Source organism: Coenobita brevimanus, chromosome 21, assembly GCF_032717465.1.
Source record: "Coenobita brevimanus isolate Jiangsu-jjx chromosome 21, ASM3271746v2, whole genome shotgun sequence".
Classification (NCBI taxonomy): Eukaryota; Metazoa; Arthropoda; class Malacostraca; order Decapoda; family Coenobitidae; genus Coenobita; species Coenobita brevimanus.
In genome coordinates, this window is record NC_136974.1 from 31,140,060 (window position 1) to 31,156,133 (window position 16,074).

The following is a 16,074-nucleotide window of genomic DNA, read 5'->3' on the forward strand; positions in this document are numbered from 1 at the left end:
CTCTCTCTCCCTCTCTCTCTAACACACCCCGTCCCCATCTCTCCTTTCTTCTCACCCCACTTCTGTCTTACTCTGCTCGCATACTATGACCCCCCTCCTCTCTCTCTGCGCCGGAGTCCGTTACTCTACTGACGCTTATTTAGGATGGAGTATTCGATTTATTGATCTGGAATGGGGAGAGAGACAGTGTGTGTGTGTGTGTGTGTGTGTGTGTGTGTGTGTGTGTGTGTGTGTGTGTGTGTGTTAGAGAGAGAGAGAGAAACACTCATCAAAACACAAACACAAAGATAAATTAAACATCCAATATATATACAACTGGAAGAACAGGGACAACAAGGTAACAAACTTTATCTGCCATCCTGACCGGCTTGCTCCCGCTACGCTAAGGCCTAGACGAATTATATAACGCAGGACTGACGCAACCAAGTTTTATTACCTTCCGTCCTTACGTCACAATCATCTGCGTTTATTCACTGTTTATTTTATTTACCGGGTATTTAGTTATATTTAACAGATCATTGAAACTATAATCAACTCTGTATCTGTCTATCTACCTGTCTATCCATATCTCTATCTATCTTTTTTTATATCAGTCTTTCTGTCTATCAGATTATCTACCTATATTTCCACTTCTTGTACTTATATATATTTTCTTTTCACACAACCCACCATCTTCAAAACATAGTTCTCTCTCTCTCTCTCTGTTACCTAAACACTACACGCTACGCTACGACAACAAACTGACAATGTTATACAACTTTTGCACATCCGGTACCAGATGGTATGACGCAATTTCCTATAGCTACTCATTGCTACCATTACCACTACTACTACTGTTGCTACTACTACCACCACTACTAATACTACTACAGCTACTACTACTAACTACCTACCTACATAAAACAACAACAACAAATATTACTGCAACTACTACTATTATTACCATTACTGCTGTTGCTGCCATTACTACTGCACGGTGTAGTGATGTATGTGCGCCAGTCGGGGTAATGGAAACAGTATATGCTACACACACACACACACACACACACACACACACACACTCTCTCTCTCTCTCTCTCTCTCTCTGTTAGTTCAAGGTCCATTGAGAAGGACCTTGGCATTGTTCATCCGTTGAAGCCTAACATTCTTAAGAGTAGTAGGAATGGGGGTAGGGAGGAGGGGAGAGAGAAAGGGGAGGAAGGGGAGGGGGAGAGAGAAAGGGGAGGAAGAGGAGGGGGAGAGAGAAAGGGGAGGAAGAGGAGGGGGAGAGAGAAAGGGGAGGAAGAGGAGGGGGAGAGAGAAAGGGGAGGAAGAGGAGGGGGAGAGAGAAAGGGGAGGAAAAGGAGGGGGAGAGAGAAAGGGGAGGAAGAGGAGGGAGAGAGAGAAAGGGGAGGAAGAGGAGGGGGAGAGAGAAAGGGGAGGAAGAGGAGGGGGAGAGAGAAAGGGGAGGAAGAGGAGGGGGAGAGAGAAAGGGGAGGAAGGAAAAAGAGGACTGGGGAAAAAGGGGTGGTGGTAGGGAGAGCATGGTAAGAGGAGGGAGGGGGTGAGGGAAGAGGGAGTGAGGGGGTGAAGGAAGAGGGGTGAGGGGGTGAAGGAAGAGGGGGCAGGGGGTGAAGGAAGAGGGAGGAGGGGATGAAGGAAGAGGGGAGAGGGGTATGGATGGGGGAGGGAAAGACAGAAGGGTATTGGGAGGGGAAAGAGAACTGGAAGAAAGCGACGGGGAGGGAGGCCTAGAGTGAGACGGAGAAGGGGATAGGAGGAGAGAAGGGCTGGAGGGAAGAGATGAGGAGAAAGAAGATGGGAGAGACCAAAAGGAGGAAACAGGGAGAACTGGAGAGGAAGGAAAGGAGAGGTAAAGGAGAGGGTGAAAGAAGGGGAGGTGGTGAAGGCAGGGGGCGTGTACGGGTAAGGGAGGGTAGGATTAAAATACGTAAGTCAGTCCATCTGCCAAGGTCATGGTCACTGATGCCACGTACCACCATGTAAATGAGTGAGTGAGAGAGAGAGAGAGAGAGAGAGAGATCAACGTACCGTTAGCTTTAGAAAAAAATCAGTAAAGAGAATGCCGAAAGGTATCTATGAGAACCGCATAAAAAAAAAAAAAGACGTACTGGTGTGTGTGTGTGTGTGTATGAAACAGAAAACAAAGGGTACCGCTGTGCCAAAAAAGCAAAAGGTACGGGCGTGTCAAAAATTTGGAAGACTGACAAGGGTTGTAATATTACCCTCAGTAGCTACGCGAAGTAACTATCTATCATTCACCAGCTTAATTTTCTTACCCCATTACCTGGAAAATAGGCAGCAAAAGGAGAAAATCCGCCAGGCTTAAGTGAGGGGACTAGGCACTTGTGGATTTTTTTTTTTCAGTACGGCTTCAGTGTACCCAAGAGTTCGCTGATCCCCCCTCCCCCCTCTCGCACACCTCTCCACACAATGCGGCGGGTCACATGGCCACGCACATGACCGCCCCGCCCACATACACACATGCAACAATCACCCTTTAATCATAATCACTTGCTTTTGTATGAGGTCTGTTAAAGCTTTCCCTACATTCTGCCCACTTCAATCCGGCCTAAAACAGCCATGTCTTAATCCCCTATTGAGTTGTAGCAAGAGGCTTAAAACATATCACTATATAGTCACGACGAAGTGCTCTGGAATTGAGGCTGCCATAGTATTATTCCATTCTGCCGCTGAGCTACTCTAAACAAGCTACAGAAAGACGAAAATCTCAAACGTAAGAGGAGGACGAAGACGATTTGTGTCACTTCCTTTGTTCCTTCCTCTGTACAGTAACTATCATCGCATCTATCTTTGCCTTATCTATGGGAAAACGTGAGTAGGCCCACAGGCGGACTCGGCTCGAACACATGTCCTTGGCGGTCACGCGAACCTAATCATACACCACTCTGTTACTAGGCTCCCTCCAAAAAAATACACACACACACACACACAATCCTTACTCATACATCTCTCCATCCTTTTACCTCCAGAGCGGTTCAACTGTTAATTAAATGCCTACCGGTACACTTAAACTACCCTCATTATCTCAAAACTATGAATCAAGATGAGTTAGTGAATGGAAACGTAAGATATCAGTTTCAAAACAGTTTAAAAATCGAGTCGGTTATCGTCATACGCCCGTCAGACAAGTCCCACTCTCCCTCCCTCCCTGGCGCCAATGTTATCGTACCGCATTATATAACAGGAGGGTGTGACGATTTGAATTATTTCGTTACTACAGCCTTTACTTATTAATAAATGCATGTAACGGTTAGATTCGACGTAAATGTTAATATTTCCGCCATTTATTACTACTGTATCGTTTAATTTGTTATATTTTTAGTATTTTCACGTACCCTAACCTAATCTAACTCCTGCCTCGTTTCCCCTTGCTCCCTACCAACAAGACACCAACTCCAACGTGATTGTGAGTATGTGTGTGTGTGTGTGTGTGTTAAGTGGCTGAAAGTTATGGAGGGTCAAGGAATTAGACTTGTACCACGGGTCACTGGGGAGGATAACTCTCTCTCTCTCTCTCTCTCTCTCTCTCTCTCTCGTGGAGAAACCTTAACAGCCCCAGGATATAATTAGGAATTCTGTTCGTTTATCTCTCACTTTAACGACTTCAGTGATACTAGCGAAGCCACACCACACCATAACACGCCACGCCACACCACCACACACACCAAATCACCCTCCCACACCACACCGCCCGCCCACACTGCACCATACCATGATGATGATGATAATACTAAGAACAGCCTACACAAACTAATCATAACTCTAAGCCTTGACAATGCACATTACATAAACTGCGCAGGTATCAGATGTCTTATATTTTCACTCGCTCCCACCCTACTTAGTCACCAACTCGTCCAACCAGTCACTCATTTTACGTATCACTCCGTATTAACTTCCTTGTTCAGATTTACCTAACTCTTCTTCACTAATTCACCTCTCCTTACTAATTCACCTCTATGTACTAATCTGCTAACATAAATTTACTTCTATCAAACACGCATTTTACGTATCAAACTCTCCATTTTGACTTCCTTCTTTATATTTACCTAAATCTTCTTTACTAATTCACCACTCCTTACTAACAAACCTCTGTACATTAATATGTTAACATTAAGTTTACTTCTAACATTCTTATTCTCTAATCTGTTAACAATGTCCTGTCATCACTAACTCTTTTCATATTTACGTTAAGTCTTCTTCACTAATTTACATATCTTTAACAAACATTCATACTCACTAACTTGCTAACAATTTACCTCTCCTCACTAACAAACATCCTTCTTTACTTATTTGCTAACAATTTACCTGTCTTCACTGATTTACAAACTTCCATATCCATATTTACGTATCTGTTCAACTAATTTACAAACAACTTACACCACTTCACTAATTCACAAGCCTTATTTACATCCACGGAACTGTTCTTCACTAATTTATAACAATTCACCTTTTCACTAACTCACTTCCTCAGTCGCATTTACGTAAGTGTCCACTAATTTACAAACAATTACTTCACCACTCTTCACTAACAAAGAAAAAAAGAGAGGGTTGAAGATGGCCATATCTAACTCCTTCAGCTCTAGAACTTTCTCCTAAGCTAATAAAAATGTAGCTAAATATAAAAAAAATAACTGTACGTCACGGGATTGAAGGGATAAACAGTTGCATCACATGAGACTTCCTTTCTGTTGATATTTTAATTCCCTACTTGCGTCAACTTAAACACTTCCTCAAATCATAATATTACAAAAATATTAATCCATTCCGACAACAAGAGCTAAACCATTTCCCAACATTCCACTGCAATCTCTCTCTCTCTCTCCCTCTCACACACACACACACAAATCTGATGTTAGTCCAGTACTGCAGTCCTGACAATGTTGTTGATTTTTGCAATGTGCTTTTTTCTTCCTGTCTTCTTTCTCGATATTAAATTACCCAGTCTTTAGGCGGGTCGATGATGATGACGGTGGTGGTGGTGGTGGTGGTGGTGGTGGTGACGATGATGATGATGATCGAAGTAGTAGTAGTAGTAGTAGTAGTAGTATTAATAATAATAAAAATAACGGAACTACTTTAAGATAAACGCAAAGCACACTGCAATGATAAGGTAACGCAAAGTCCACATTACTGATAACGCTGTCCAGTTGATAAGCGTACTATATCTAAACTAACACAAAATATCGACAGAAAAACATATCCAAATGACGTAGGTTGACACTATCTCAATCAAGGTCCAGAAAATACCTTGGTCTCAATACAGGAAGAAGTTACGCTTTTTAGTACTCTCTCTCTCTCTCTCTCTCTCTTATCTTTATCAGTGGGAACTCAATGACGTCCAAATGTATGAGAGAGATGATAATAACTGGTTAGTGCTGGATTTGTGTGCGTGCGTGCGTGAGAGAGAGAGAGAGAGAGAGAGAGAGAGAGAGAGAGAGAGAGAGAGAGAGAGAGAGAGAGAGAGAGGAAAAAGTGGAATAATGAGGGAAACAATGACATTAATACTCGTGTCTGACTTAAAAATGTGGGAAGAATCATTGCATACACCTAGGATTGGCTAGAGTGCGGGGGGGGGGGGGCTTTGCAACACGCGATCAATACGACCTTGCGCAGTGCCGTGTTGCAGTGACCGGGGACCACGTGAGGCAGGCATGGGGTCAACTTTAACACTGCTGCATAGGTCAGGGCTAAAGGAGAGGGAATTATATGGATGGAAATAGCGGCGAAATGGCGGGGGACAGGATGATATGGAGGCGATGTTTGTGGCCATCCCTTACAGGATTATGGCGTCTGACAGAAGATAGATAAATAAAACTGGCGGGCTTGACCCAGACTACCTGAATTTCTAATAAACTAAATCGCTTGGTGTTTGTCGCTCACAGCAGCATATGGGATGACGAGATGAAATTCTGATGAATCGGAAAATAAAAGCCGTTAAGTACTATTATTTTTGCTTAATATTAGCACACACTGATTTTGTGATAAAAATACACAATGAAGAGAAATAATGCTGATTTAACATTATACAAACACACACACAGGATGAGAGGCCAGAGATCTGATGCAATACGAACCCCAACTTACTTGATAGTCACCATGCTATTTTCTACATGGCTTTCGCAACATATCCTCCTAAGCAGCACATAACACATCAGTATCCTCTTTTACGTTACGGATACATACAACGTCGATGATACAGGCTAAATAAACAGCATAAAAGAAAATACTAAGGTGTAATAATGCAAAACAAATCGCCAGAGGTGCTAATAAGGTAATGGGCAACCCCTTTAACTGATGTATTTTTAGCTTTATTCTTGCTACCTATGGACGATTTATTTTAAGAAGAATAAAGGTGAAATAGGCTTGTGTACTGCTAGCTGTTCCCCACTCCATTACTACCACATGTTCTGCCTAAAGCTTAACTAATTCGCATAGAAGTATTCATCGTCGTATCGTTTATACAACCTCCAACATATTTCCATGCGTCGGCTTTGGTCACCTACTAGCGGCTTTCCACGACGCTCTCTCTCTCTGGCAGCCTCCCTGTTCAGTCCTTTATCCCTGAGGTCACACTATAACCTCGTCCCAGGTTTTTTTTCGGTCTATCTCTCGCAACCTTACCCCCGACGTACACACTTCTCACACTCTGCACCTGTCATCCTCCGTCCTCTCAACATGCCCGAACTATCTCAATCTACTCATCCTCATCACAACACTAATACATCCCACCCCATCCTTCCTCTCAATTCTTCCGTCGCAATCGTAGCCCCCTCAGGCCTCGAATCCAAGGACCCACTACACATCCATCTAGTCACTGTCACTTTTGTACGTAATGATGATGGCAGTAATATAATAATATTAATAATAATAATAATAATAATAACAATAAATGACTACCGGATTCCAAGGAGCTAAAATGAATGCCAAGGAAAGTCGTTAACCTAATCACGTGACATGCCAGTAATTTAAAAAAAGAAAAAAAAGAAAAACGATGGGAGAGGAGCATGCCAGGGAAGCAAGTGCCAAAGTAAGTATTTATGGAGGGAGGAAAAAGACTAAGGAAAGTTTAAGTAGGAGGAAGAACGATTTAGAAAGAGAGAGAGAGAGAGAGAGAGAGAGAGAGAGAGAGAGAGAGAGAGAGAGAGAGAATCCTTACAACAAATCCTAATCAGCCACACAACTCAGCAAAAGGCAATACTACGGTTCTACACGCTTTCCATAGCACTTTTTCGTGACTAACACCGTATTCTAGTGTCAATCTATTGCTGTAACTCAGTATTCAAGGAAATGACAATTTCAGGCCAAGTTAAAGTAAAAGGAGTATAACACCACCAAAACCACAACCAATACCACAATCATAATCACCAAAACTACCACCATCATCCCCACAACTATAACCAACACCACCACAACTACAACCCTCCCACTCTAACCACTACTACAACCAATGGACCAGCTACAACCACAACTACCACACCTCTGCTACCAGTCATGCACTAACCACACCGAAACACAACACCCAAGAGAATCAAACACACCTAACCTGACTGAGACCTAGTATTACCTGACTGACTGCACATTCCACTGGCAGGAAGACATAGACAGATAGACAGACTGATAAACAGATTGACAGATAAGATAGATAAATATAAGATAGATATGGATATAAATGTGGATATATAAGGTAAAAAGATAGACAGTTACATAGACAAGAAGATAAATATACATACTGATACACTGACTACAAAATATCAATGCCATGGTGAATACAGAATTACATGTACGACAATTTGGGATACCGTACCATAGCTTAGTTCAGCCAGACGCACGACTCCCGGGCCAATAACGTCAATACACCCAGGCAAGGATTCAAGTACAGTACACACCACACCTAACCAATGATCAAAGTCACACTACACTGTTTTCATCTGACGGAACAGGATCACTCTTGCAGCTTGAATACTTAAGATATAACTGGCTGAAATTTGGTGTTTTAGTTGAGGCTGGAATGAGACCCCTTGGTTACTAGTCAAATCCAACCTCCACTCGGGTAACACCTGACCATCGATCAAGCTGGAAGGAGTTTGGATCTTTGTTAGGTTAGAGAAAACGCACAATGGCAAAAACGTATACATTATTTTGCGTGAGTGAGAGTGAGAGAGAGAGAGAGAGTCAAGGTGAAGGTGAATGCAAAAAAAAAAAAAAAAAAAAAAAAAAAAATTTGGTCACGAGATTTGAGGGAAAGATAGGTAGGAAGGGGATGGTGGAGGGGGGGAAGAGGGAAGGGAGGGAGAGAATTCGATGTAAGGGAGGGAGCAGGAAAGAAGGGGAAGATAGAAGAGAAGAGAGAGGGAAGGGGGGAAGGTGGAAGAGAATGGGAAGAGAATGAAATGAGAAAGGGGAAGGAGAGGGAAGGAAGGAAAGAAAAGGATAGGGCAAGGTAGGGTAGGGTAGGGTTGGATAGGTAGGGTAGGGTGGAGTGGGGTAGGGGATAAGAGGGGAAGGGAGGGGAGGGGTGGAGTCGGCGAGAAAGGGAGGACTTGAAGGAAAAACTGTACAAAAAGAGGGAAGAGAGAGGGGGGTTGAGATGGGATGATGGGTGGGGAAGGGATGGGAATGATGTGTGTGTGTGTGTGGTTATGTGGGTTCCCTGTCTTATTTTAGTCAATCCTTCACTGTTAGCAACGAACAATGACTCACTTTATGGCTTCTTTGTGCTGTTGCCACGACCCGTACTCTCGTCGGCTAAGGCAGCTCCCCAACACCTTTTTCTGAGCGACTTATCTGGATTATGACACCTTCCTGTCCTATTCTATGTTATACAAATCCTTACAAATTGCCATACTCTGCATGAAAAAAAAAAAATCTTAAAATAAATCGCTAAGGAAGAGGTGTTAGGGAGCCTCCTTATCCGACGAAGCTAGAAGCCAGCAAGATTGTTCCCTTCTATAGGAAAAAAAAAAAAAAAATTCAAGAACCGTTCGAGATACCTGGACACATTGCGTTTATAAGACTGGATATCATAAGCAGAGGGAAATACAGACAGAATGATACATCCATAAATGGCCTATTGCATATATTATGGACTTGGAGTAACGGTTATCTCTTACATCAGAGAGCTGGTCAGAAGGGGGATGAGAGTTTGCTGCCACAGGGACGCATGCAGACAGTTCAAAGGAGCAGTGACCATTGAAGTAAAAAAAAAAAAAAAAAAAAAAAAAAAAAAAAAGACGAGATGCAACAGTACGACGAAGAGGCAGAAGTTGCAGGGTGCCAGTAAGAGGAGAGCTAATGACATGAAAAGCCTTTCACTCCAGCTTCTTGAGAAGAGTCGTAAGTGGGGACCCCTCCCCCGCTCACACATGAATTGTACTCTACACAGGGGCGAATAAAACCCCTGTATAGTAAACAGCTGTGCAGGGGTAGAGAAGGCTCGGAGTTGACTTAGGACATCTAGTCTCATGAAGCAGATTTTACAAGACGTAATATGAATAGGCCCCACTTCCATTCACTCACTACTCAAGCTCCCTGAATCCTCAGTCTATCTCACAAGCACAAGCATTCACACATAAGTGCTTCATGCCAGTACCCCACGAAATAAAAAAAATCCTTTACCCACCGCATGCACGAACAAATCTCAAACCTATCATGATGACTTTTTTTAAGGGTAGCTGGTACTGTGTAATGATATGGCCGTGTTTTACGATGAGAGGCATGTGTGTGATGCATGTTGTCTAGTAATATGTAGCTGGGTAAGAACTGTGGTGGTGGTATTATTATTATTATTATTTTTGTTATTATTATTATTATTATTATTATTAGTAGTAGTAGTAGTAGTAGTAGTAGTAGCAGTACTAGTACCGGTGGCGGTGATGGTCATAGTAGTAAGGTATTAGTATTGCTATCAGTATTAGTGTTGTCAGTGGTGGTGATGGTGGTCGCGGTGACGATGTAGAAGGAAGTGGCGGTGGTGGTGATGATGTAGAAGGAAGTGGCGGTGGTAATGATGATGTAGAAGGCAGTGGTGGTGGTGATGATAGAGATGATGTTGTAGAGTGGTGATGATAATGTAGATGGCAGTGGTGGTGGTGATGATAATGATGTAGAAGGTAATGGTGGTGGTGGTAAGGACAGTAATGCTTGGCTACAATGATATATCCCTTCCCTGCATGCAATGGTTCTCACACAAGCATGCAAAAGCAGAATAACACACACACACACACACACACACACACACGGAGAATCGTCAGCGTAGGTAGGCCTAGCTCTCAAACATACCTAGATCTCAAGGTCAGATACCATAATTTCCGCCATTTCACACGTAAAAAAAAAAAAAAAAAAAAAAAAAAACTGCCATACCCAAATGTCATCAGAAACAGGAAAACTATGAAACCCAGATTAAATTAGGTTGATATACTACAAAAAGAGAACAAACTGAAAGACAAGTTGAACAAGAAAGTATTTCCGGTACAGTATTCTACACCAAAAGCCAAAATTAAGAATACATGAAAGAAACAGTATAATTAGTGAAAAGCTACGTGATACATACAATAGCAACCGACAATAATTTAAGGGATGCTGCAGGAACACCGATATATATAGAATGCTAACGAAAATGAATTACAAATAACGAATGACCTTACTACTCGCAATACGACTACACAATACACGACAAGTAACGCTAGGCTACGATGCAGCGGATACGAATATAAACATAAGAGCGAAACCCAAGTAACGATGCAGAGGGGTACGAACGTAAAAAAACAAAGTAGAGGCAGTACATTAATTCGGGTGAACAAAATCTACAGTACATTCATTCGGATATGCAAAATCTACCTCCGAGGGCGAACTGTAGAAATCGCGACTTGTGTAGAAAGTTGTTGGCAGCCCCGAGGAGTGGAGCAGCAGAGGCATTGCGTGGGACTGCAGCGTAATGGGGAGAGAGAGTAGAGTTAGTTATAAGATATTAAAAGATTATATCAAGTGGGGTACGGAAGGGTTAATTTGTTAGTTAAGAGATGACACAGATACTGGACTGAGATGATATGTATTAGGAGGGACAGAGAAGGATTATTTTTTTAGTTACAGAGTTTACAGATGACATACGTTCTGTTAAAAGACTGAATACCGGTATATATTAACTAGGATATAGGGAGGTTAGTTTGTCGGTTACAAAGAGGGGATTTAGGGATTAATCCCCGAGCTAGACCTCATCAAATCATATACCCCTGCTAGGGTTACAGGAGAGCGCTACCCCTCCCAGCACGGCAGCCACCGGGTGGGGCACGAACTCGCAACCTCACAATTACGAGCCCGACACCCTACCACCGAGCTACCGCACTCCCCTCGGTTACAAAGAGATAAAAGCTGATACATGTTAAGCTATATAACAGAATGCACTTATAATCAGACTCGTTTTACTGCCTTGCTAACTACCCTAACACCACAATCTATTACTTAAATGCATGAAAACTGTGTCGGAATATAGTATAGCCGATCGTAACTGTATCCCACTCAAATCAGTAGCACTTATATGACAAACATAAAAAAATAAAATAAAAATAAAAAGGTCATTGTCCTGCACCTATCTTCTCCAACAAATTACCAGCTTATAATAGCCCGCTGGGAGGACGTGGGTGCTATAAATTCCTCTCTCCTGTTTACAAGTGCTGTTCAAGTTTACCATCCTGAATGTGTGGCATACTTACACCCTGCCAACCTACACACTCCACCAGGCTTCATCCTTGTCCTATATTCCTTATACAAACCTCGCAACAGGCCATACTAGGTCGTCAAAAAACACATCCTATGTATGATGATGATGATGATGATGATAATAATAATAATAAATATTTATATATGGTGGTTCTGCTTTCACTATTTCTTAACTAAGCGAGAATTAGGGTTGGGATAACAGTGATACCTGTTCAACCAGTTCCTTTAGCCAGAACATCACACCTGATTCCTAACAATGGTATCATAAACACATCGGGCATCTCTCCCTCCCTCCCTCTCATATCCAAAGGCTCCTGACAACAGCAATAACAGCCTTCTCACGAGGCTCCTTATAAGACTGGACTGAGCGGTCTTCGGATGGAATGTCCTTTTTTTTTTTTTTTTTTTTTTGTAAGCACGCTGCCCTTGTCCTGTCCTTCCTCCAGTAAAAAATAAACTGATAAATAGAGGCATACAGATAGCTAGGTAAATGCAGGAAATATAAAAAAAAAGAGGGGGGGGGAGTGAAAAATCTGATCATACACTGCTGTCTAAATGAATAAGCAAAAATTATCTTGTTTGGCACGTTATTCAATACGATATTAAATTCTGATACGATGACGATTACTTTATATTCTTACTTTCACGAGGCCTAGACGATTCATGCTGCTCAGAGAAGGCATACCTTCGAGAATGGATAAAGTCCTTCACTACGAGATCTAAGTAACTCAAAATCGTCTGGAGGTGGCAAGTAAATAAGGGTCCCCAGAACGGAAGGGTTGTAGATTATCAATTTTATTATTGTTTTATTATTATTGCTGCTGTTGCTATTATTATTATTTTGATCATTATTATCAGTGTTTTGTCACTGAAAATTTAAGATTTTTCGAACTGGCTGGACATGGCACCGGATATGACACCGCCTTGTCTAACACGACTGAATATAACCTGGATTATAAACAGGAAGTCATGGTGTCAAACTTAAACTCTACGGGACTGAAACCCCTGATTACAGTAACAGGCGTGGGATTCTGGAAGTTAATAACATTTTACTCCACGTCGTAACTGTGTATTTGGTTTTCCAGGACAGACAATGAAAGGAGAGTGTGTAGTCTTCCTTGTATTTTGTTTCCCCCGCAAATAAAGATCTTGGTTACAAGAGGAAAATTGTCGACGTTTGATAATTTGTCTTTAAGTTTGATAATTTCTTGTCCTACTTTTTATATATACATAATTTTTTTTAGGAGGAAGGGCTTTTAGACATGAATTATTCTCGTTATTATACAGTAGCATCGTAATAATAAAATAATAATAATAATGAGAGAAACCGTGAGTTGCTCCAATATTTCATTCACAAACCAATAACATCTTTGGAACTCTTACTTTAAAATTTCACCCTGAGTTTAGACAGCCAACAGCGGTCTTTCCACCCGATATTACGAGATTGTAGTCAAGATACTGGAGATATCTTGCTGTTCCTCTTCACGACAACGCCCCTGTAACAGCTAAGGTCACATTTCATACATCCATCATCCTTTGCATCAATCATTAGGTTTAAAAATGACATTATTTTCACAAAGACTCCAGTACCTGAATTGACTTATCTCCTGGCTGATTGTTGTAATGCTGACAAATCAATATCTCTATACGTTTTTTCCATTATGAGGGAGGGGTGTGTGAGCTGGAGGGAAGGCAGTGAAATGGCGAGGGACAAGGTGACTTGGAGGCGATCTGTTTGTGGTCACCCCATACGGAATTCAGGCATCTGGCAATAAATCGATATACAAAACCAGCACCGCAACAGGATCCACCTAAAAAAAAAAAAAAAAAAAAAAAAAAAAAAAAATGTACACTACCTCACTGGCTATATGTGGTGGTGGTGGTGGTGGTGGTTGTTGTTGTTGTTGATTATTACAGGTCCTCCAGTAGGTAAGAATGAACATACATATCCGGTAAAATAAAAACATTCATTGCAACACGATAATCATATACAGTAGCTAAAATTGTTACATGAATTTAAATCTGTGGTTACGTATGTTTAGGCAAATTTAGTGTAGTACCTTTCATATGCTCACAAATGCTCATTCCGATGCATTTTATCAAAATGATACATAAAACACGTGGATCTTCTGGATGCTTCTCTACTCGATGACCCCCCACTCCCAACCAGCATTACCCTTATTCATACATGCGCTGAATCTGCCACTGAAAGAGAAGTTTTAAATTTTAAGTGGCGCCAGTAACGAAATACAGACTTCACTGGGTCCACTTGCCTAAACCACAGCTTCTGCAAGGACGACTCACCGTATGCAGATCCATTAACGTTGCATAGTTGACTGTTGCATCTCACTAGGTTGGAAAGTCTGCAAGCGGCGCGACAGACCGGGAATGAAGCTGCCATGACAGAAGATGCGCAACGCGTGTCTCACCCCCACCAGTAAGTGCTAACGACTGGCTCGCCTTGCTTGCGGGTGCCGGTATTCTTTCCCTGGATACTTGCCGGATGCATGAAGAATTGAGATTATTTTTTACTTTAGAATCCTTCTTCCCCAACTAATATTTATTACTTATTATGGATAGTAATTGAACTCTTCTACCTTGACGAAATGAAAACTTAACAGCGATTAAGGTTTCTGTTCAAATTCTACAATTGACGTCTTCCAGTCTAGATCCATCAAAGAAAACGGAGTTTTGCCCTAATTTCTTTGGGATAACTGCTAATAAATTTTTTTCTTAACGCTTAGATTGGTGCAAAGTTCACTTACATTTATATATATATATATATATATATATATATATATATATATATATATATATCGTCATTGTGTCTAGGGTAACCTAAATAAATATTTTATTACTCCCAAGACTGACATACACATCCGTTACTACCATCTTTCTCTCTAGACATTATTATCGAGCAATAATTTTTCAAGCTGGAATGGTCAGATGCAACCTCCATCAACTTGATGATGGTGTTAGCTACTTTCAATGGCTTCAGCCTATTGGGGAGCTCTCAAACTGAAAATCAGACATACACTTAATTGAGGGCAAAATGAAAATTCATAAGTATAATAAAAACAACGGATTGATGGTGTCACTTAAGATTTTATTTGATATCAATAATGGGTGGGTATAAGAAAAAAAAAATACATGGATTGATGGTGTCACAAAGTTTTATTTGGTGATATACATAATGAATGGGCATTATGATAATAATATTGACTGATGGTGTCACTTGTTTTTTTATTTTTTCTAAATTACAGAAGGAAAACAATTGAATAAAAATAATTACTAGTGTCCTCCACTCATATCTGCGTTATGTATAGTCTTAAGGTTAAATTTGAAACGGAGACATTCAAAAGACTCTGGAGGTTGCATAAAACATTTGTTACGGTATTTATTCTGCACACTACATCTCCTTGAGTTATCGATGCAACTACGCTGGTTTATAAGGTACAAAAATCATTAACATCAAGGTCTGCTCAGGATATCGACACAATAGATACTATGAAGCCTCCAATGCGTTAGAATATGGGCATGAACTTTGGTAAGAAAAAGAATAACCTACAAACAGTGCCTGAATGTGTGGAAGCCAGTTTCAGTTACCGGTATACATATTTTACCAATTGGTATGAAAAAACAAACAAAATAGACGTTTAAATCCTCAAACAGCTAAAAACCGGTTTAATTCCCTTACTCCAACCCTTTACTATGAATCTGTCTTGCTACAACCAAGTAATTTTTTCAAATCTGGAGTTACTAAAAGGTAATCCACATGTTTAAAGGTTAAAAATGTACTCTCCCACTTGTTCAGTTTTTACCTGTTGAATGAAAAATAATTAGAAAAAATTTAAATGGAATTAGTTAATAATTATGAATCTCAAGGTTTCAAATGTTCATGGTCTTGGTAGCATTTGGGTCTCCCCTATGAAACAGGTATGAGCTGCTCAAAGGCGGGGGTATCACGGGCGCTACCCCGCTCATTGTCGCCCAGTCACGAAGAGTTACTTTTGGTTTAGGAAACTGCTGTCTGTGGTCAGAAATAATTTGGAGGAGGAATTGCAACTGTTCCTTATGTGTTTGGTGACCGCTGAATTGCTCGATGTGTGATCATTCCTATTTTGTTTGCCCACCTTCAGGAGACCCAAACTCAACGGTCGCTGCTGCTATAGCTGAGGCAAACATTTTAATCTATTTTATCTCCAAATTTTTAAAAACATACACATTCCTTTATATGAATTTTTCAGAAATTTCCTTCACACATACTCATCACATCATAAAACAAAGATTATCATTTTGCATGCAGACAGCTGGCTGGAAAGATGGATGGAGGTA

At 41.1% G+C, this 16,074-nt stretch overlaps 1 protein-coding gene across 2 annotated transcripts in view; it reads right to left on the reverse strand.

Annotated features, from left to right (window-relative positions):
• The window catches only part of LOC145392252 (thiosulfate:glutathione sulfurtransferase-like), a 35,236-nt gene extending 21,060 nt beyond the window's left edge, over positions 1–14,176 (reverse strand). The window contains exons 1-2 of one of the 2 annotated variants that reach the window (XM_080266716.1): positions 14,044–14,164; positions 10,861–10,947 (exon numbers count right to left, since the gene is read on the reverse strand). In XM_080266716.1, coding sequence (XP_080122842.1) covers positions 10,861–10,947; positions 14,044–14,140 — 184 coding nt within the window. In that variant the 5' untranslated portion in view covers positions 14,141–14,164. Of the gene's footprint in view, positions 1–10,860; positions 10,948–14,043 lie in introns of both variants that reach the window. The other variant, XM_080266717.1, reaches the window with a different exon arrangement.
• Between the last annotated feature and the right edge of the window lie 1,898 nt (positions 14,177–16,074).